Raw genomic sequence first — 21,841 nt, forward strand, 5'->3', positions numbered from 1 at the left:
GCCCACCAATCTTAAGAATGGGGACGCAGAAAAGGGAAAACTGGATGAACCGTTACCTAAAAGACAGACAGACACACACACACACACAGTTGCAGAGGTAAATAACAGGGAAAATACAAATGGAGTGAAATCTCAGTAATACTGCATCTTAGATTAAGAAATGAGGCTCCAGCGCCTGTGAAGCAATGGTCCCAGTCAAAGCAGGCACTATAGGAAGCTTCTTAATGGCCATTGTTAAGTGCCTTTCCATCATTACTATCTCTTCAACAGCTCTAAGAGCCCTTTTCACTTCTCTTGACCTATTTCAAACTACCACCTGTGCTTAACTTGAGAACCTCCTACTCAATAAATTGCTTCTCCTCCCTCTTCCCTGGCCAATATAAAATCAATTGTTGCTTGACAGACTGCTTTGTTGAAGTTTTCTCAAAGGCACAAAGGAAAGAAACACACCTTATTTGTACACACATTAACTTAATTTCAGTCTCACCCACTCAAGCACAGCACAATCCTTCAAACTCTGACCCTAGCCCCTTCACTATTTGGTGTCCATGGCAACCACCACCAAGCCGCTGAGAGAGAGTTGCAAGGAGTGGCAGGAAAGTGCATCTCCCAACAGAGCCATTAGCTCTTCTGCATTTGCTACACTGATAACAGGTGGCAGCAGACCCAATCCTTGAATCCTCAGGCATTTGCTTTCATTGGGGAGGGGCAGAGTGTTCATGTCTCCTTCCCAGAGGAGTTATGAGCTACTTCTCACATACATCCTGTTGAAGATAAAGCACTAATTGCAAAATATTGAAACTAAGTAGGATGGAAGGTTTTGCCCAAGAAACTAAGTAGAAGGGGAGTATTCTGCCTCAGTGACTCTATCCATTGCAGCCTCCACTCATAATGCCAGTGAATTGTACCCCCTAAAAAATCCATATGAAATCCTAGCTACTTTCTTTCATGGTCCTTACTGGTCAGTGACCTACAACTTGTTCTCTTCATTGAACTCATGTCAAGAATGCATGCATGATTATCTCGCCATCAAACTATGGTTGTTGGTTTGTTTTTTTTTTTTAAAGAGCAATGTTAATAGTGGTCCAGATACTGGAGGATTTATGCACCAAGAAAAAATGGTATGGTTTCTCCAAATACAGAGAAAGCTGTTCAGTCTACAGATTGTTTTCGTGAGTTCCATATTATTGGCTTTGCTCAGAAAGCTTAGCTGAAAGTTGTCAGATGGAGATGAATTTCCCTTTACTGTACTCCAGACGAAGATGGGGATAGATTTGTTTGCAATCTCATTGCAACTGAACCCAACACGTCTAACAAAGACCTTTTTTTGCATAAAGAGGACCAGTTCAGACTCGGTTTTTTGTGAAAACTGGAAAGGATGGATCTGTTGTTACTCAAGGGGGGTCCTCTTCATAGAATCTACATAAATAGGAATAATATTTGAAGTGGGAGAAACAAATGAATGATTTTATCTTCTTAAGTACACACAAAAAAGGAAACAGAAGGCTCTTTTGCACAATCCTTTCCAGTAGAACTGCTGAAATGTGAAGAGATGGTTTCAAGTTGTCCTTGAAAGCAAGACATTCCTATTCACACTGCTTGTGTCTGTTGTCCTGGATAAGAACTAGTAATAAGTTTAAGGAAAAAGTGAAAAAACAAGTAATTCATGCTTCCAGCCCTCAAGGAGCTCGTTGGTTAGTAGGGAAGCAATCAAGTAAACAGATGATCGCAGTCAAGTGTGATCAGTGCAGTTACAGAGGGGAACATAGATCCTAATGGGAATGCACAAGAAAATGCCCAACTCAGCCTGACTCAGATCAGAGAGTCTTTCTTCTGATGGTTTGTTGAACTGAGTCTTCAAGGATCAATAGTTCATCTGGTTTTATGGAAGGGGTTGGAAATTTATATATGCCTAGTTTGACCAGCCCCACTTACTTGTCATAGTGAATGCTAATAAGGAGTGCCAGTTAGGAAACTGAGAATAACTCAGATATCACAAAGCAAAATGGTGGAAACTTGATACCAATTGGCTACATTGGCCAGAACATGACTCTACCTTTCATCATGACTCTGTGATCCTCAAGAAAATGAATTTTTTTCCACTAGGAAATATATAACATGATATCTGAAATGAGAAGCTTTTAACTACCCCATCATTTTACAATGAAGAAACTGAGGCACTGAGAGGACTGAAACACAGTGGCCACACAAGTAGTAAGGATTCCAGTGTGAACCTCTTGGTGACACACCATCCAAGACTATGGCAACACATGGACAAAACAGATATCTACATATGGGCTTCCCTGTAAAAGTCACCTGCCTTCTCACCCCATCCCAGTTCCACCAACCCCCAACTGCCTGGAATTAGTGTTTAGGTTACGAGTCTATTCTTAAGAAAATATACTACACCAGAAAGATAACATCTGAAGTTAATACAGCTTCTCATCCTTCTTCCTCATATTTGGAATCCTCTCCTTTCTCACTCTCCACAAATATTGATTGAGTACCTGCCTAGAGGGCACTGTGCTGAGTGATGTACACACTAATGAGTTTAAATGGGGGCCCTCTCCTCAAGGACTTATAGTCTAATAGGGATGGTAGGACATGCCTAATTTGTGTAAATGATGAGTAGTCAGAAGATGAGAGGTAGAAACCAGCTAGGAATTCACAAGAGTGATCACTAGATATCTCAACTAGAATACAGGCTTCTTGGAGGCTTTGTGTTTTGTTTACTGCCATACTCCCAGGCCCTAAAACAGTTTGGAACCAGTAAGTGCTCAGTAAGTATTTGTTGAATTAAATAAATAGCTTCTTAACATTTTTCGGTGCAGGGGTAGGGGGAAGTCCTGATGTTTGTCACTTAGCGAATAATTTGCTGCCCTAGGTGCACCGCACATTGTGGCTTTTATCCATGGTGCATAGCCCAAACTCCCCAGGGAGGCTTGGAGTGATGGCTGCTCAGCCTATGGCTTAAACCTTTGCAAAATCCTCACAAAAGCTGTGTCCTCTGCTGCTCCCTACCGTGGATGGGTGTTCCAGTAATGACGGGTAATGAGGAGCCAAGGCTTTTTGTTTATTTGTTCATTATGATCTCAAGCTCTCTTCAGCAAAAGGCACAGCCCTTCAATAGCAATGCAATTCTAGGAGACACAACTCCATTATTTGCTTGGCTCATATAACAAGACAGAACGCAGATTCTGATTTAAAAGCAAACTCCTTTAATGAGTTTTGGTTAGGCTTAAAGGATAAACAGTTGTGATTACTGTCAGTAGGTATAGGTTAAAAATCTGTCTTAGATGCTTACATTCCATTAAGGGGGACTCAAATAGGCATCACAATACAATTCTCTTTAAAAAGTGGAATCAGGAAAGAAAAGTAGCTTCAAAAGCAGTGATATGTGCATCCCAAATGGTCAAGTTCTTGGTCTTCCAGCCTTTTGTACTGGGTTATGGGTTTTTTCACTTATTTTTATCATGGTACAAATTCTTATTATGTTTGGCTTCCAGAGCTCAGGAAGATTGGGGTAATTAGAATGTATCAGAACAGTGAAAGAAACCCAAGCATTCACATTAAAAAAAAAAATAAGTGGAAATAAAGCCATCCCACTCTCACTGTGGCTTACAGTAACCTCGTGGTACCCCAGTGCTGTGCCAGCATGTAATCTCAAGTCAAAGATTTATATTAACATGAACGGAGAAGGATCCGGTTTTGTAATAAAAAATGCTAAATGTGTGTGCTCTCTGATGCCTTCCCAAGGCCCACAAAGCCGAAATCATTTTCAGCTCTGCAGGCGCACCTCCTAAGAAATTAGAACATCAGGTACACCACGCAGATACGGTGCCGAACATACTGCCCGCTGTGATCCTTTCACCTTTCAAGGGCTCTATGTAGTTCAGAAGGTACCCAGTTTATGGCAGAGTAGAAGATTTTAAAAAATAAAGAGGCACACACCTAGAGTAGATACTGTAAAATCAAGTCTTTCATTAGGAAATTTTCCTGGATTAAAGTTAAAATAAAAGCTGCCTTGTAGCCCTTTACATATTTTTTTTTCAAAGCTTTTTTTTTTTTTTTTTTGCAAAGTAACTCCCTCAATCCTTTGAGGTTGGTAAGGTAATAGTGTTTTCTCAGTGACATAGATGAGAAACAGACCTGAGAAGTTTAAGTAATTTGCGAGATCACATGGTTAAGTGTGCTGAATCCCAGTTCTTATTTCCAAAAAGAGCTACACCCACTTTAGAAGGATGCATCTGGAAAGCAGCAATGGAAGTCTTGTTAGACCACATTAACTGTGCCCTGCCCCAGTCAGCTCCCCTGCTTTTGAAAGATATGGCTAATAACCTTTACTTTGGGCTTGTGCATTTCTCTTTCCCCCTTCCTCACTGTTTCCTGAAAGAACAATTAAGATCCATCTGGGACTCATTATAGCGATTCTGGAATTTGAACTTGCAGCCATTACCCAATTGAGGTCACTTATTTTAAATTAACTTGCCTGGTCAGAACACAGGTTTGGTTATCTTCAGAGCCCAGTGCAGAGAGGCACCGGCTCACTCAGACTTTTAATTAACTAGCTAAATAACCTGCACTGTGACAAACTGCCTATGATTTGATGGAGTCATTCATTTGTATTCAGACAAGGATCAAAATTCATCTTCAGGGACTGAGTCCTAGAAACCTTCGCACAGGCTCTTGTTCAAGACTGTGAGCCTCTTCCCTTTGGTTCCCTCTAATTATTTTTCCGGTGCTTTTGTTCTGATTATCCAACATTCATCACAAGTGCAGCTTGTGATTAAACAATGACAACTCATGTCATATGCTGATAGGGAATCGAAAATTGGAGTCATAATCATATGAACCAAGCCCAAGGCTTTGAGAAGTAATTAGGGGAAACCAAAGGGAAATTCCCAGGATGCCCCACAATAAAGGAGAATTTCCAAAGATTCAGGCTGTAACTGCTTCTCACTTAGGTAATAATGTATAATAATGGTAGGTTCTCAGTCTTTGTTGAATTGAATTCATGGTGGGAGCTGATCATTCCACAGAAATAATGATAGTTCTTATAATTAGTAATTATTATCATAGCTGCTAACACTTAGTGACTGGGCTTGGAGTCAGACACATCTGATTTTGAGTCCAGGCGCCATCATTTTCTGCTTGTAAGGCCTTGGGCAAGTTATCCAGCTTCTCTGTGCTTCATTTTCGTAATATGGAAGATGAAGTTTACAACAGCACCTAACTTGCAAGGTTGTGGTGGATTCGGTGAAATAAAGCACATAAAAAATTACTCTACACAATGCCTTATACACAGTAAGTGCTCACTAAATGTTAGCTTATGTTTGTTGTCTGTTCTTCCTACCTGGGATCCTCCTTCCCATCTCGGCCAAAAACAGTTCCCCTGAATCATTCAAAATCTAGTCTAAAAGACATCTTCCTCTCCAGGGGGAAAGCCTTCCTTGCATCTGAACTTGTTCGATGCCCATCCCCTCAGTACACTTTTCTAGATTTTATATTATTTTAAATGGCCCTTTCATCTACTGCTTCATAAGCAGCGTGGACTCCTCTCTAGGGTGCATGTAAGCCTTCCATGTCAGTAACACTTATTAAGCAGCACCGTGGTGCCATACACTGGGGCTGTGCACTGTGGGGTACAACGATGAATAGAGAGATAGGGGTGGCAGAAAGGGAAATGCTACTGGTTGAATCCCCTTTTGGCTCAGGCACTCTGCTAGAAATTCTGCATTTAGTCCTTACAATAACCTTAAGAAGGAGGTGCCATTTTTTTTTTTCTGGGGCCGCTCCCGCGGCATATGGAGGTTCCCAGGCTAGGGGTTGAATCGGAGCTGTAGCCGCTGGCCTACACCACAGCCACAGCCACGCGGGATCTGAGCCGCGTCTGCCACCTACACCACAGCTCACAGCAACGCCGGATCCTTAACCCACTGAGCAAGGCCAGGGACTGAACCTGCAACTTCATGGTTCCTAGTCAGATTCATTAACCACTGAGCCACGACGGGAACTCCTGGAGGTGCCATTCTGATCCCTGCTTTACAGATGTGGAAAGTGAGGTTCAGTGAGGGAAATGATGTGTCCAAGGTCACTCAGCAACAAAGAGAAAGAACTGGTGTTCTAGGTTGTTCTGACTCCAGAGTTCACTCCCGCCACCATTGTGCTTCACTGCCCACCTCTTTTCTTATCAAATGCTCATGATGCATATCAAAGAAATATGTAAACTGTAAAGTGCAATATATGTGACATAAGGTCACTGCAGTTACAGCAGATGCTGTTGATGCCCTACCCGTATTTGGCACTAGCCTTTTCCGTGCATGCCAATGGCTATTCTGCACTTGACTTTCTGTCAGCCTGAGAGTGAGACCAGTCAGAAGTGTCAGGGAGGAATTAATCCTCCTGACAGAAGCTACCAGCCAACGGTCAAGGGGAATTGGAAGACACAGACATCAGCTTCCTAGCCCTTCAGGTGGGTGTGTGGCAGCCACTCCCAGCAGCGCTCTGAGCTACCCTGCTCCTCTCTGCCCCTGTGCAGACTTCTCTCCCTTTGCCGTCTCATGTCCTCACTCTCCTACCAGTGCATCTTGGAATCAACTCCCAATTAGACGACTGACGTGCAAATCTCTGCCTCAGGGTCTGCCTCTGGTGCAGTCCTGGCTAAAACAAGAGTCTTTCAGAAATTCCTCCTTTGGCGCCTTTCCCAGGAGTCAGGGTGAGTGTCCTCAGGCTGGCCTCTGCCTGCCCAGGGCTTCCCACGGGAGTTCCCCAAGGGAGCACCCCACAAGCTTAATGTCTCCCTTCCTGCCCCCTTTTGTGAATATCCATCATTGATGGTCCTGCTTTTTAGCTTTTCAAAGGGCCTTTATCATCACATGGAGAAGTAGTTCTTCCAGTCCCGTGTGCATCAGAAGCATCTGAGTGTTAAAATGTAGATCCCCTGCCTCTAACCCAGACTGTGAACAAGACTCTCCAGAGAGGTGCCCAGGTGCTTGCATCTTCAGAGATCCTCCAGGTGATCCACACAGCAGCCACTTGGACAAAGACTGTCCTAAGACCTTCCCAAGGAAGGCCTCCAAGGAATGTGGATTGTGTTCCCTGGTGTTCTCTCTACCACCAAGTCCTCTGTGGATTCAGGTGAGAAAGCCCAGAATAGGTAGGTGTCCCTGCTCCTGAAGTGAAGCACAGATAAGCCAAGTCCAGTTGTTACTATCAGAGTTGGGTGGCCCAAGGCTTGAGCAGTGGTGCACAAGGCAGAGGAGAGATCCATCTTACTGACCTTGCAAATTTCCACTCTTGCCTCTCTTGACACCACCCCAACCCCCATTCTCTCCTGTGCTAGAAACACCAGAACAACGACACATGAAAAATGACGTTATGTCTTGTTCACTCCTTTGTCTCTGGGTAGAACCATCCTCTGCCTTCACCACCCTACACACATCTTCTTCCTAACCACAGGTTCTGTGTGGTTTGAGTTCCTGATTCTGATCAATGATGGAGGCATGAGAGGAGAGGGTGGTAGAGGGTGGCAATGTGTGTTACTTTGTGTTGGTTTACCCCCAGTTCTGCTTACACCCCTGAACTCTAAATACAAACCTCAGCTCCTTCCCTGTACCTCCAACCCAGTGCTATCCTAACCCATGGCCTCAACACCCCTCTGTACCCAGCTCTGGTGCCTCACCTCATAGTAGCAGGAAACTACTCCTCTACATTTTAAAAGTGAGGACATAAAATCAGGGAAGGCTTCGTGGAGGAGGCTGCATATAAACTGGGCCTTGAAGAACAGATGTGACTGCTGTAGGGGAGGATAGAGGGAGGGAGCATTGCAATAGGAATAAGGAAGGGAAAACATAAGTAATATCGGTAGGATGAGCATCAGGCACTGTGTTCAGAGCTGTAGATACATCATTTAATGTATTCCTCATTGCAGTTCTATGAAGTAGGTACCAATGATAGACCAATTTTACATTTTAATTTTACAGATTAAACTCTACTGATACACAGAGAGTTTAACTGCCCAAAGTTACGTAGCTATTAAAGGGCAAAGTAGGGACCCAAACCCAGGCAGTCCAGCCTATACTCTTGACCACCTGACTTTGCTGCCTCTGAACTATTATGTTCACTCTTCTACAGATGGAAAACTGAAACTGAGAGGTTAAGTAGCTTCATTAAGATTACATAGCTTGTCACTGGCAAAGCTGGGATGCATTGCTTTTAGCAGATCATCTTCTATTTACAATATAACCATTTATCCCCTTCTTAGTTTTTGCAGTGAATCATTTCAGTCACAATTTCTTATGGAGCCAACCCTGGCTTACCATCACAACAAATGTCTGTAGTTACTCCAAATAAAAATCTTTCCTCTAGAGTGTAAGCACTGTAAAACAGCAAGGTTCTCCTGAAATCAAGAGAAATAGCCCTCTGAAATACATCTCTGTTTTCAAAATAGCATTCTCTTTAAGCTACCTGTTTGTCAGGCTCCCACTTATAAAAACCACAGGAAAAAACATTCTTTAAGTCTTTAGTTGGAGACAAAGTACTTCTGTCTCTAGAAAGTTATGAGTTAATCATTCTCTCCTCAGTTCTCCGTCTATATTTCTGTTCTCACATTTCTGCTGGGTTATGGTTGTCTGTGAACTTAGCAGTCTTTCATACTCTAGAGCAATATTCTCCAGGCCAGGGACCAGGTTTTGGTGACCTCTGTGTCCCCAGTGTCTGGCTCCAGGATTGGTACAGAGCAGGCACTCAATAAATGTTCATTGAAAGAAGAGATGAATGAAATGTGGTTAAGAGAAGCAACCTTTCCATTCACTAGGATTTCCATCCGTATTCCTTCTGAGTCCAATGGTATGTATGCAGGTAAACTGGCTCTCAAGGTCAGGAGGAAAAGCCCTGTCTTGTAGTGTTGGTTGGTTTCTGTGGTGTAAATACTGCCACCATGGCTGACTTTAAGCTCCCAGTGGTTTACTGTGTCAGTGTGATCACAAAGCTGGATAAGCTAACAGATAAGAAAGATAACAGAAATTCAAAGAGCAAGAGTGAAAGACCAAACCAAACATTTATGAATTAGGAGAATTCTGCGTTTTACCTCCCAGAAACTAAGCCTCTATCATTTCTCATCCATTTGCCAATTGAGATAAAGTTAAATGATATGGCTCCCAGAAGAGGGAGAAACCTGCCAAGTGAGCTACTATCCTGAAAACCAAAAGCTCCAAAAACACATGGGTTACTGATATTTACTTCCATCTGAAAATAAAAACATGTTCAATTGCCTCCTTTAGCAATTAGAAAATTTCACAGATCATGGTGTCGAATGTTGGAAGCACTGCACAGACAGACAGAAAATGCATTCGGAGAGGCATGATCAGGGAGTTCTAAGAACTCCTCATTCTACACACCCCTACACCATGTGTTTCTTCCTCTCCTCTCTTGACTTAAAGACCTAATACTCTAATACTCTACCCAACCATCCATGGGTCAGTTTCACACATAGTTAAGTAACAAGGCTAATTCTAAGTGCAGGATTTGAATCCAAAACCATCTGACTTCAAGGTTCATAGCTCTTTTTAGGTAAATCACCATTAATAAATACCTATTTGTTCTAAGACTTCATGGTGACTCAGATCACATCTATAAAGAGTTTTAGACTCTTACAGGTTTCAGCTCTATAAGGTGTCATTTCAGGTGAGATGCTAGTACTGCTGATCTGATAAATATCTAAAGACGGAAAAGTTTGACTCTGGGGGGCAATGAAGAAAGTCCTGCATTATCCCACCTATCCCCAAGCGGTTATGGCTGGAATAAAGCACGTTAGAGTGGCTACTCAGCCTCGTGCCAGATGTTGCCTTTCCTTTTTTTGGGGGGGGGGGGATCCAAGTAATGAGCCTTCTCTGTGCTACCCATACAGTCCTTCAAGTAGGTCTTAGGCAGATATTCAAGATTATAGCTCTTTGGGCCCAAACAATTTTATAAAATCTACAAAGAAAAAAGATTACAACTTGATATTTAGAATACAGTTGTAAATATTAAAAGTTGCTGTAAATGTGAGCATGAAATCGTTGACAGTAAATTTCATGTAAGAATGTATGAAGAACACTGTTATTGAAAATGAATTATTTAAATCACCAGTAATTTGGGGGGATAGCCAATACAAAGTGCAAAGACTAAAACAGTCTTACCTATTGCTATGTTGTAGAGAAACTACTATCCTTTTTGCTATATTATTCTAGGCTGGACACTAGTTCAAATCACTCCTACCTTACCCTCCCTGAAAAAACATCTAGAATATTTCCAAATATACATAGAAGGCTGTGAAAGGTTTTCTAGATGAAGTGTTCCAGGAAAAGACATGGTGTGTGGAAATGCATCATTTTACAGGAAGTTAGCTGATGGAAAAGTCCAGGTGTTTTAAGTATTTATTATTGGCCCCATGACCAAGGACTCCAGCTGATCAAAGCTGCTGGGCTTCCTGGGTGGGGCATTGCATGTAAATTGCCCTAGGAAAGGCTTTGTAAGTTTCCAAATTTGTCATTTGCACACAGTCCAAGGCATTATTTGCTACCTCCCAAACTCTGCCAATCATTTTGCTCCCTTACAAGACTCATGAGCCTTTGAAAGTAGATGGGAATATTCTTAAGATTTGAACCATGCGTCAAATTAACCTTATTTTATATGGACAGCAAGACATGATCTGTATTCTCTTCCCTTAGGATATGACTGCATTAAGACATTACCCACCACTCCTGATGGCACACCAGAGGATTTTCAGTGACATCTGGATGAATAGAGTTTATTTTCATATGCTTATTTTCTCGTGTGGAGTTTCATGGATATTATTGCTTTGGACACCTCTAAATTTGAGTAAAGGAGTAGCCATAAAGATAAATATTAAGAAAATAATAGTATTGTGATTTGTGGATAGATCACAAATCATTAAGGAAGTTTGTGAGGAAATGAAATCTGAGAAATAATGTTTTAGGGTTAATAGAATGAGGTGTTCGCACCAAGATCAACATGCCCTGAAGTGCTTCCTTATTCCTCCAAGCAAGAATAATCTGTTGCTCTTTTAATTTACTTGTGGCCATTTATTGCCTCTTATTTGTATGTTCTCTTTGCCTCTACCACTGTTTAAATCTTCCATATGTTCCACTGAGGCACCGTGAATGCAATATTGAAGACTGGGAAGTGAAACTTCCCCAAGACATGTTCCTTAGTGAAATCCTTGTTCTCTAATCCTCACATCCTAGCATGTTATTTGATGCCTCATTCAATGGCCTTCTCTCTGCATAAGCTTCCCCTGTAGACAGTACATGCACTGATAAGGTTTCTCAGTTATACTCCCATTTTTCTTCTTTGTGAAAATCTTCGGCCTTTCTCCATCTGCTCCACCCCCACCCCACTGCCATTGGGCTGACTTTGGTACAGGTGATTGGTTCTTCTCTGCCTCACTAATCCAGTGCATTTATTCAAGTCAGATGACTGCAATATGAAGCAGTGTCATTCAGTTACAGGGGAGCATGTGTGTAGAGGATGAGATTATTAGAAAATAATGCAAAAGGAATTGACTTCTGATATATGTTTACTAAGACTAAAGCAATTTAGTAGCTCAGGGTTTTCATTCAAGAAAATGAATGGCTTTTATCCTATCTGATGGAAGATTTCTTCTGGGAAGTATGGCATATTCAGAGGCTGATTTCTATAGCATGCCACCATTTAATTTCCAACACAGCTGAAATTAGAACAATAGCACTTTTTTGTAACTGAGGAGCAGGAAAGGGAGAGGGGTTTAAAAATATCGTCTCTTTGAAAACACACGCACAAATGTGGTCTAATAGCTTTTTCTTAAAAGCTTACCTTATACAGCAGGTAAATCTGGTGTGTTAAAATCAGAAACCTCCCTCATTTCTCTCCCCAGCCCGCCAAACATTCTCAGGGTACTTAAATCAAAGGGAGTGTGGGAATAACATATACACACTACTGTATAAAATGGAAGATGAAGAAGAACTTACCATATAGCACAGGAAAATCTACTCAATAGTTCATAACAACCTATGGGGGGAAAATTGATATATTTATATGTAGAACTGATTCACTTTGCTGTACACCTGAAACTAACACAACACTGTCAGGCAATTATACTCCAAAAAAAAATTTTTTAAGAGAAACAGGTTAGGATGAATGGCAAGGCATGTTCTGTACTCAAAGCAAGATCAATCTTTATACAGAGATCCTTTTTTGGCACCAATGTAGAAAATCCAAACATGTAGATACTTAGGTCTGCAAATAGCCTAATCTGCATACCAGATGGATCTAAGGGGGGAAAATCATAGACACTTTCCACACACGTATTTTCTTTTAATGTGAGCATAGAAAAACAGATGCTTTTGCTCCCCAAGGGTCTGTGGGCCTCTCTGGAGTAGTCTTGTGGAGCAATTTCACTTCAAATTTCTAAAATTATAAAAATGTCTAGATTAAACACTAAATTGGAAGAGAAAGGGCCTCTTCTGTAGAAAACCAACTGAAGATTTATTTTCTGAATTATTTTTAACTGCTCAGTGATACCCAGACCCTAATTTCACAGATAAGGGGATGGGAGAGTCAGTAAATGGAGGTCTCCCCTAAATGGATAGATTATGATTCGCTGACTTCTTTACCAAATAATTTAAGGCTCTGCTATATGCATGGTTCACTGAGTCAGTATAGAAGAGTTTTTTCTTCAGTGAATGAAACTGTTAGGTTTCAGTCAATGAGGATGGGGGCATTTGTTCTTTCAGGGTCTATTTGCGGGCATAACAACAAATCTCCTTAAAACAATGAATTGTATCTACATTTCACACATGTTCCATTATCACATTTGTCATATCTGCTGTCGTATCAAGCCACCCATCATCTCCAACAAATCTTACAAAGGCACCATGAATACAGAACATGGATTCAAGAACTTGGTATTTCCTCTTAAAATTTCACAGGAGACTGGGAAACAGCTTTTATACTTGAAGTTCTAAAACTAATTCAGAAAGAGCTATTATAATTACTGTAAAAGCAAAGTTGAATATTCTCTTGGTTACCAGAGTCATTAAATAACGGAGGGTACAATTTATGCCTTGTTCATCTGTAACAGATGGAAAGAATAAAGATTTAAGACTAACTGAACAAGAACGGCTCCCATTAACTAGCTCCTTTGTGCACCATATTACACACAACCTTCCCATCCCACCCTTACTCCCACAAGCCCTGCACTAAAAATTTTAAAAAAGGCAAGACCAAGAGCAAAACATGACACGTTTTGCAGTGAGGCCTCATTTAGTTCCCATCAGTAGGATCATTACTGGCCTACGTAAGTAAGATTTCAAGATAACTCAAGTATACTCTTAAGTATTGGAAAATTTTGGGGGGGTTTTTTTGGGGTTTTTTTTTGTTTTTTGTCTTTTTGCTATTTCTTGGGCCACTCCTGCGGCATATGGAGGTTCCCAGGCTAGGGGTCTAATCGGAGCTGTAGCCGCCGGCCTATGCCAAAGCCACAGCAATGCAGGATCTGAGCCACATCTGCAACCTACAGCACAGCTCACGGCAATGCCAGATCCTTAACCCACTGAGCAAGGGCAGGGACCGAACCCGCAACCTCATGGTTCCTATTCGGATTCGTTAACCACTGCACCATGACGGGAACTCCAAGTATTGGAAATTTAAGCCTTTCTGATGGAAACCTTCCCTCAATGTATCATAATTTTCCTAGGTTTTTCAGCAGGAATTACTCAACACAGTAAGCCATACCCTGATGACTCAGGCACTCACGTTAAACATCCATGATTATACTGTGTAGTGCAACGTTGTCTGCTTTTTGGGGGGGAGGGGGACTCCTCCTTCTCCTTTAAGCCAGTCTGTCACTTCCTCTGCTGCTAATGTCCCTCTTTCTAACATCACCCCCTCTCTCCACATACACCCCTTCTAATCTGTAACTTTTCATTTACTGTGAGCTGGAAAATCAAGATCGTTAAGAATTGTGTGTTAAATCAGAGTTAAGAAGGCACTGAAAGCAAGGATGAGGAAATAATTACAGCCTTTAAGGCAGCAGCTTTGTGACACCTAAAAGTTCCTATCTTTAGATAACTTCCCCATCTCTTCCAGTTTAAGCAAAATTTTGAAAGGGTAATGCTGTAAGAGTGCTACCTTCAAATAAGTGAGTTTGCTCTGTACAGACCAACTGGGCATGGGTTAAAGCGAATATTCCAATAGCTTCAAGTTTTTCTGAGCTGGAAAAACAATATCTCAGTGAATGACGCCTTTCCATAGTTACTTAACCTCACACAAGTACATAATGCCCATCCCCAACACTTTTGTAGACCTTACTCAGTTTGATCCTGACAACACTCCTGAGATAGGAAAAGGCAGGCTCTTGGTCCCATAAGGAAATGGAGGCTAGAGAAAGTGGAGTAATTTGCCCACAATCAAGCTGAATATCTGACAGGGCTGGGCTCCTTGGTTCTCTTTCAAGCCTCTTCTAACAACACTTATCTTTGCTGTGGCTTCATGCTCAAAAGGACACTAAACCCTGCCTCTGGTGAAACAGACTTCCTCTGCTTCCTTAGGGCTTGCTTCTTTATTTCTCTTCGAGCTCTGCCAGATGTCCTTAGGAATCTTGCTCATTTTTCTAGTAGAACTCAAACCCTTTGATTTTATTATGTTGAGGGTTGTCAGTGAATTAAAAATTCAACAAATGTATGGCCCCAACTTGCCATCAAAAGTTAACAAATGTCACCGGTAAGAATGTTTCCCACAAGCGGACACTGAGGAATACATCCCAATAGACACCTAACAGCTCATTTTGTGCCATGGCAGTGTGAGAAATCACCTGCTCAAGCATTCATTAACGTTTCATTTCCTCCATAAATAATCAGTCAGACACAGGGCTCATATTTTAAATTAATAGAAAACAGCTCTATATCCCTCCCTCTCTCCCTCCTTCCTTCTCTTTCCCTCTCTTCCTCCCCCACCCCCCACCCCAGACGGTATGTGACTTGAGGGCTTCTAATCCCAGCATGATAAGCATATTTAAATACATGGTTCTGCTCCCCTGGGCCAGCTGAAACCTCATCTCCTCCAGGAAGCCTTCCCTATCCATCCCAGCAGGCCTTAGACAGCTCTTCTTCCTCTTCTCCAAGAATCTAGAGTAATTATTGATAGTTGACATTTAGCACATATTAAGAAACCATGCCCAAAGTATGGGTTTCTAAAGGCAGACATAACCAGGTTCTAACAGCAGCTTTAGCATTTCTTAGCTGTGTGGTCTTGGGAAAATCACTTAAACTCTCTTTGGTTGAGATTCCTGATCTGTAAAATGAAACTAATGACAATTTGTTAAAGTGGTCTAGGGATTACATATAAAGCCCCTAGCACAGTGTCTGGTATATACTAGGCACTCAAATGCAGGGGTTTTTAGAATATTTATTTATTAAGGTATAGTTGATTTACAATGTTGTGTGAATTGACCCTGTTGTGTGTGTGTGTGTGTGTGTGTGTGTGTGTGTAATAACACATATTCCTTTTCTTATATTATCTTCCACCGTGGTCTATATCAAAAGATTGGATATAGTTCCCTGGGCTCTACAGTAGGAACTTTTTGTCTATCCATTCTAAATGTAATAGTTTGCATCTATTAACCCCAAACTCCCAGCCCATCCCTTCCTCCCACTTGGCAATCATAAGTCTGTTCTCTATGTCTGTGAGTCTATTTCTGTTTTGTAAATAAGTTCATTTGTATCATTTTTTTAAGATTCTACATATAAGCGATATGATATTTGTCTTTCTCTTTCTGACTTACTCAGCATGATGATCTCTAACTGCATCCATGTTGCTGGAAATGGCATTATTTCATTCTTTTTATGGCCAAGTAATATTCCATTGAATATATGTACCACACCTTTATCCATTCCTCTGTCAATGGACATTTGGGTTGCTTCCAAGTCTTGGCTATTGTAAAGAGTGCTGCAATGAACACTGGGGTGCATGTATCTTTTTGAATTATGGTTTTCTCTAAATATATGCCTAGGAGTAGGATTGCTGGATAATATGGTAGTTCTATATTTAGTTTTCTGAGGAAACTGCATACTGTTTTTCATAGCAGTTATACCAATTTACATTCCCACCAAAGTGTAGGAGAGTTCCCTTTTCTCCACACCCTCCCCAGCATTGGTTATTTGTAGACTTATTAATGATGGACATTTTTACTGGTGTGAGGTGGTACCTCATTGTAGTTTTGATTTGCATTTCTCTAATAATCAGGGATGTCGAACATCTTTTAGTATGCTTACTGGCCATCTGTCTGTCTTTGGAGAAATGTCTATTTAGATCTAATGCCCATTTTTTAATTGGGGTTCTTTTTGTTTTTGGGTTGTATGAGTTGTTTATATATTTTGGAGATTAAGCCCTTGTGGGTTGCATCACTTGCAACTATTTTCTCCCATTCTATAGGCTATCTTTAAGGGCAGTTGTTTTTAAAATTAGCATTATCACCTTTTTATATATAGTTCTGGTTAGATATGTGTATGATGTTGTTTTCTCAAGTTATTTTTAATCCCTTGACAACTGTGTTCATAAAGAAACATATCATGAAGGTTAAGTTTAATGGCCCCTTACTTGCACAGGCTCTTTCTGAGGCCCTATTCCAAATATTATATTCATAATTTTCTGTTATTTTTCTTAAAGTGGCCCTTTAAAATGATATTAGCTTCAGTCATGTACAAAACCTGGTTCTGCCTCTCGTTGGGTTTTTAACCTCTATGTTATCCCCCTCTTCATTCCCACTCCTGCATACTACTTTGCACATAGTCCATACTCAATAAAATGACATTTTATAAAATCTTCAATCAGAAATTTTCCTGTACTTAACTCTAAGGAAATAAGCTTATGTCAGGTATTTCATCAAAAATTTCCAACTGCCAACCAATATATTTAGTTGGAAAATATTCAATCCCCTGACATATTTTGAGATAATAAAAATGCATTTTGCAAACTGTAAAGCTTAGTATTAATACAGTGTTACTCATGAAAATTATGCTAAGAGTGATGACCCTCAGTCAGGGTTTCTCAACCTCATCACTACAGACATTTTGGGCTGGATAATTCTTTGTGGCGGAGACTGTATCCCTGGCCTCTAGATGCTAGTCACCCCTCCTAGATGCGACAACCAAAAATGTCTCCAGGCATTGCCAAATGTCCCCTATGGGAAAATCTCCTCCCCCCACTACTAAGGCAATCACATTCAGTCCCAAAAGATGTACAGATGTGCACAAGTCTTTTACTTTAAGGTAGGAAAAAGGCAGGCAAGTGTTTTAGAAAAGTCTTTTTTTTTTTTTCTCAACTCACTCCAGGTGGAAAAGTTTTCAATAAGCAAAAGCTACCTCGATTAACCTGAAAATCCCATTAATCCTACTCCTTGTGTGTTCTATTCCCTAAGAATTCCAGATAAAGAAAAAAAAATGTACCACACATTCTATTTTCTAATTTGTATGCAAAGTTCAGCCTTTTTCCGGCTCAACAGCTAAGTACAGAAATCAAGTTCATGGGTGAGGGATCATCAGCTTTGTCACTCTTGCCATCTATTTTAAGTGACAAGGATGCTACTGACCTGGAAGTTTAAAGGGCTTTTTCCCCCTTGATGTTGACATTTTTAACTTTCATATCAGCAATTCTTCCTATATCCTCTGCCTGAAAGTAAAATACAACAAAAAGAAATCTGGCCCAAGTAACTATAATTTACTTACTATATTTAAAAGACCTAACACTGTGTTGATTATTTACAAAGTAATTTGTGCTAGCCATCCTAATGATTGTGCAGTTGAAAATGTCCTTGTTGGAGTTCCCTTGTGGTGCAGCGGGTTAAGGATCTAGCATTGTCATTGCAGCAGCTTGGGTCACTGCTGGGGTGCAGGTCCAATCCCTAGCCCAGAAACTTCCACGTGTAACTGGCACAGCCAAAAAAAAAAATGTCCTTTTTGAGTAATAGTTCCCTTTTTTTTTTTTTATTTCTGCAGGTTGTGATCCTGGGAAAACATTCAAGAGGTTACCACTACATGCTTGCTAACCTGGTAAGAACAAGCGGAGTTTTAAGTTTTTCAGGGCAATATATTCTATTTTGTTTGTGTCACCTGCAATTATCCCAAAAAGAAATACAAGGAGAACCTAATGTGTTCTCTAAGAGAAATGAGTCCGTAAATACCAAAACCTGAATGCAATAGCCTTGTTTTCAATTATGCTGTCTCTGTTTTAGCTGTGAAGCTCACATTCTTTCCTCATTTAAAAAATAATAATTTGATATGGTTCTTCACTGATTATTCTTGAATGTAATTTGGATTTGAAATGTCAACCATTTTGCCATGAGCTGCGGTGTAGGTGGCAGATGCAGCTAGGATCTAGTGTTGCTGTGGTGTGTAGGCCAGCAGCTGCAGCTCCAATTCGACCCCCTAGCCCGGGAAGTTCTATATGCCGCAGGTGCGGCCCTAAAAAAAGGAAAAAGCAATGTAAATCATTGTAACCAGGTTTGAAATGTGAAACAAAGTGTATGTATACATTAGTACTGGATCTGTCTTCCTAGAAACAGACCACTACCAAATCTTTTCAGACCAGATGTGAAAAGTAGGTTTGAACATGACACATTAAGTGATCCTATCAAAGTGTATAGCCACCTTTCTACCTATAAGAAAACACAGCTTGAATCTTTACCTTCAAACTTCCCATGCCTCTAAAATTCATGACATTCCAGAAGCTAGTATTTCATCAAGGTTGGTTTATAGCTCTTCTTTCTCTAAAAGGACAATTGGTTTAGGAATTAACAAGATGGCTTCTAAATCAGTAATATCTGTTTGGCAGAGGTTCTGAATAATATTATCTCCATGGAATGAAAGAGGAATGTTAAATTATCATGATGATACTAAGAATCTATTAAATTATTACATGAGTTCTAGCCCCAATTTTATTTCATTAACACAAGAGAATCATAATCATTACAGAGCTCTTAAACCAAAAGAATAGCAACAAAAGTGAAAAATCATTGTAATTATATTCTTAGATTTCTTAAATCAAAGAAAAATATCTTATTTTGTTTTAATAAAGAGTATTTTTTTAAATGAGAAAGGAAATGTTACTTAAACCTCATTCTTAGGAAGTGTGTACACTCAAACACTTGATAAGATGAAGATTAGAGCTACTGCTTTGAAATGTCGTATGCATCTTCTCCAGTAAATTGCTCCAAGTGGAGCCCTTCAGGCCATTTTAGGGCTAAATGAATCAACCCTTTTAAGAGAAGAAATCTTGATTCTTAATTGACATCTGAGCACATTCAATTTGTTTTTAGACAACTGATAATTAAAGGATGTTTGTTGACTCACTAGAGGTTAGTCCAGGGCTTGGCAGAAACATGGAGGTCACAACAAAGTACCTGAGGCAGTTATTGACAGATTTTCACCATTTCTTCATCACCAATAAGTATTTTGCACCCCTCCCTTCCTCTCTTCCTCCCTCCCTCCCTCCCTCCCTTCCTTCCTTTCTCCCTCCCTCTCTCTTTTTTTCCTCTGCCTTACATGTCCTAGAGTTCACTCATCACTAATGGCACATGAGATGAATTTAAGTAGTTCACCCACAAACTTTTTTTATTACAATGGCAAATTATGTATATACTATGTATTAGAAAAACATTAAATTAACACATCAAAAATCCAAATTGGGGGGTTCCCGTTGTGGCACAGCAGAAACAAATCTGACTAGGAACCATGAGGTTGCAGATCCGATCCCTGGCCTTGCTCATTGGGTTGAGGATCAGGTGTTGCTGTGAGCTGTGGTGTAGGTTACAGACGCAGCTCAGATTTGGCGTTGCTGTGGCTGTGGTATAGGCCGGCGGCAACAGCTCGATTAGACCCCTAGCCTGGGAACCTCCATATTCCATCGGTGTGGCCCTAAAAAGCAAAAAAAAAAAAAATCCAAATTTTATGAATATTATTACTTCACACAAAGCTAGAGATTTAACAAATGAAATCATTTTTAACGTGTCAAATGTGTCAAGTAAACAATGGCATGGAAATGAATAGAGACAGCAAAATCTGGGTTTTGTATGTGCATTTGCAGTGGTATATGGATGATTGAAGTTTGGGAAAGAGCCTTTAACCGGAGGGTCAGAAAGTTTGGGTTATCATACTGAATTTGCTGCCAGGTAGCTATGGGACCTGAGGTAAGCCGCCTTAGCTTTAAGGACCTCAGTTTCCTTACTGTAAAACTCAGATGGGAGTGAGGAGTTCATTGATGTATTGATTGGTCCTTTGGAGGCAGATGCTGAGATATAAATAGTGCAAGACATTTATTGGGAGTTAATACCTGTGAAAAATAAGAGGGCGAGGGACTCAGGTAGAAAGGGGGTGCTTTATACCACAATACAGGCCTGATATTAGCAAAGGGGAAGTTTGATAATATCTTCAGACCATAGGTTAGCACAACTGGGAGCTTCAGTGCAAAGACTTCACACGGAAGAACTCCATGGTGCTCTGAAATGGTGAGTCATTGTACCCCATCCTTGCTCAGCCATTGGCTGGCAGCTGCCTGGGAAGCACATACCTCCGGCTTGAAAGCTGGGGCAAATCCTGAAGGCACCTGCAGTTGGAAACTATCAGCTGACTCACCTCCTGGAGGCAGGCTCTAAGTCAAAGGGAGATCTGAGCCTGCGCCGTACACATCAATGGCTGTCTCAGTTGGCCTAAGGTGACCAGATGACCTATAAAGACCTTTTCCATTCTGGATGTCTAATGGTGCCTCCCTAATCCTACTGACAGTCCTTCAGAACTTTGGTTTCAATTTTGAGAGCCAGACGTGCTGGGAAGTGAAAGCGTGTGGAGTGACAGAACTGCAAGAGAGAAGCACTAGGACAAAGTTGGGGGAAAGAATGGTAAACTGGATGCCTAACACAGATCTCAGAATTATGAAACCTTGGAAAGATGCCTACTACAAGAATAAGCAAAGTCTGTTCCCTCAGAGAGAATGTAATATATAGTGTCATGTCAGTCTGGATAACAAAAACATGAATTCATTTACCATGCTTCAAGTCACCACCCCTTCTCTTCCTCTAGTGACCTTCTTTTCATTTGAACCCAGCCCATGTGTTTCCCTTAGTCCCTGTACCCTGTCAAATAGCATATAAGCAATACAGATAGAAACCGATACTAATCTCAGATAAACTAATGAGACACATTATCCCTTCCATGGCTACCAGATTTTTCAAAGCAGATTAAAAATGCCCCCAAAGACACACATACACGTATACATAAAACAAACTAAAACTATTTAAGAAGTCATTTAGATGATCAAAAAAGGGTAAGTGGAGCTAAGATGTTTCCTTTCAGGATGAGCCAGCTGGACAAAAGTTGAGGACACATATACAAGGGAACAAGTTCTAATTTGAATCTGGGTGTAACAATGGCATAGAACCACTGCCTTCTTCTACAAACACAAAGCCAAAAACACTCACACCACGTGCACCAGAGCCCCAAGTGTCTCCTTTGCTTCCAATTTCCGTCTATCTGGCACAGACCTCTATGTGCTTTCACATAGACCTTCCCTAGTGGCAATTCCAAAGTGAGAAGACCCAAATCTTCTATGAATGCTTCAATGAAGGCCCTTCACAGGTCAAGTTGTACATTTCAGAGTGGACCACAAGCTGCAGAAAGTTCTAACTTAGCGAAATCCTTGGAAGAAACAAAAGATTCCATTGGGAGCACCGGCCAGACATGTGATCTGGTCAGGTGTGAAGCAGACAAGGCAATAATGGAAGTCAGTCAGTCTCTTATAAGTTCTCTATCAG

The 21,841-nt window shown here is 40.8% G+C and overlaps 1 protein-coding gene across 2 annotated transcripts in view; it reads left to right on the forward strand.

Moving 5' to 3' along the window:
• The window catches only part of GRIA3 (glutamate ionotropic receptor AMPA type subunit 3), a 283,047-nt gene that overhangs the window by 153,729 nt on the left and 107,477 nt on the right, over window positions 1-21,841 (forward strand). For both annotated transcript variants that reach the window (XM_047764735.1, XM_047764736.1), the window contains one exon: window positions 18,033-18,086. In XM_047764735.1, coding sequence (XP_047620691.1) covers window positions 18,033-18,086 — 54 coding nt within the window. The remainder of the gene's footprint in view (window positions 1-18,032; window positions 18,087-21,841) is intronic.

This window comes from Phacochoerus africanus, chromosome X, assembly GCF_016906955.1.
Source record: "Phacochoerus africanus isolate WHEZ1 chromosome X, ROS_Pafr_v1, whole genome shotgun sequence".
NCBI classification, from domain to species: Eukaryota; Metazoa; Chordata; class Mammalia; order Artiodactyla; family Suidae; genus Phacochoerus; species Phacochoerus africanus.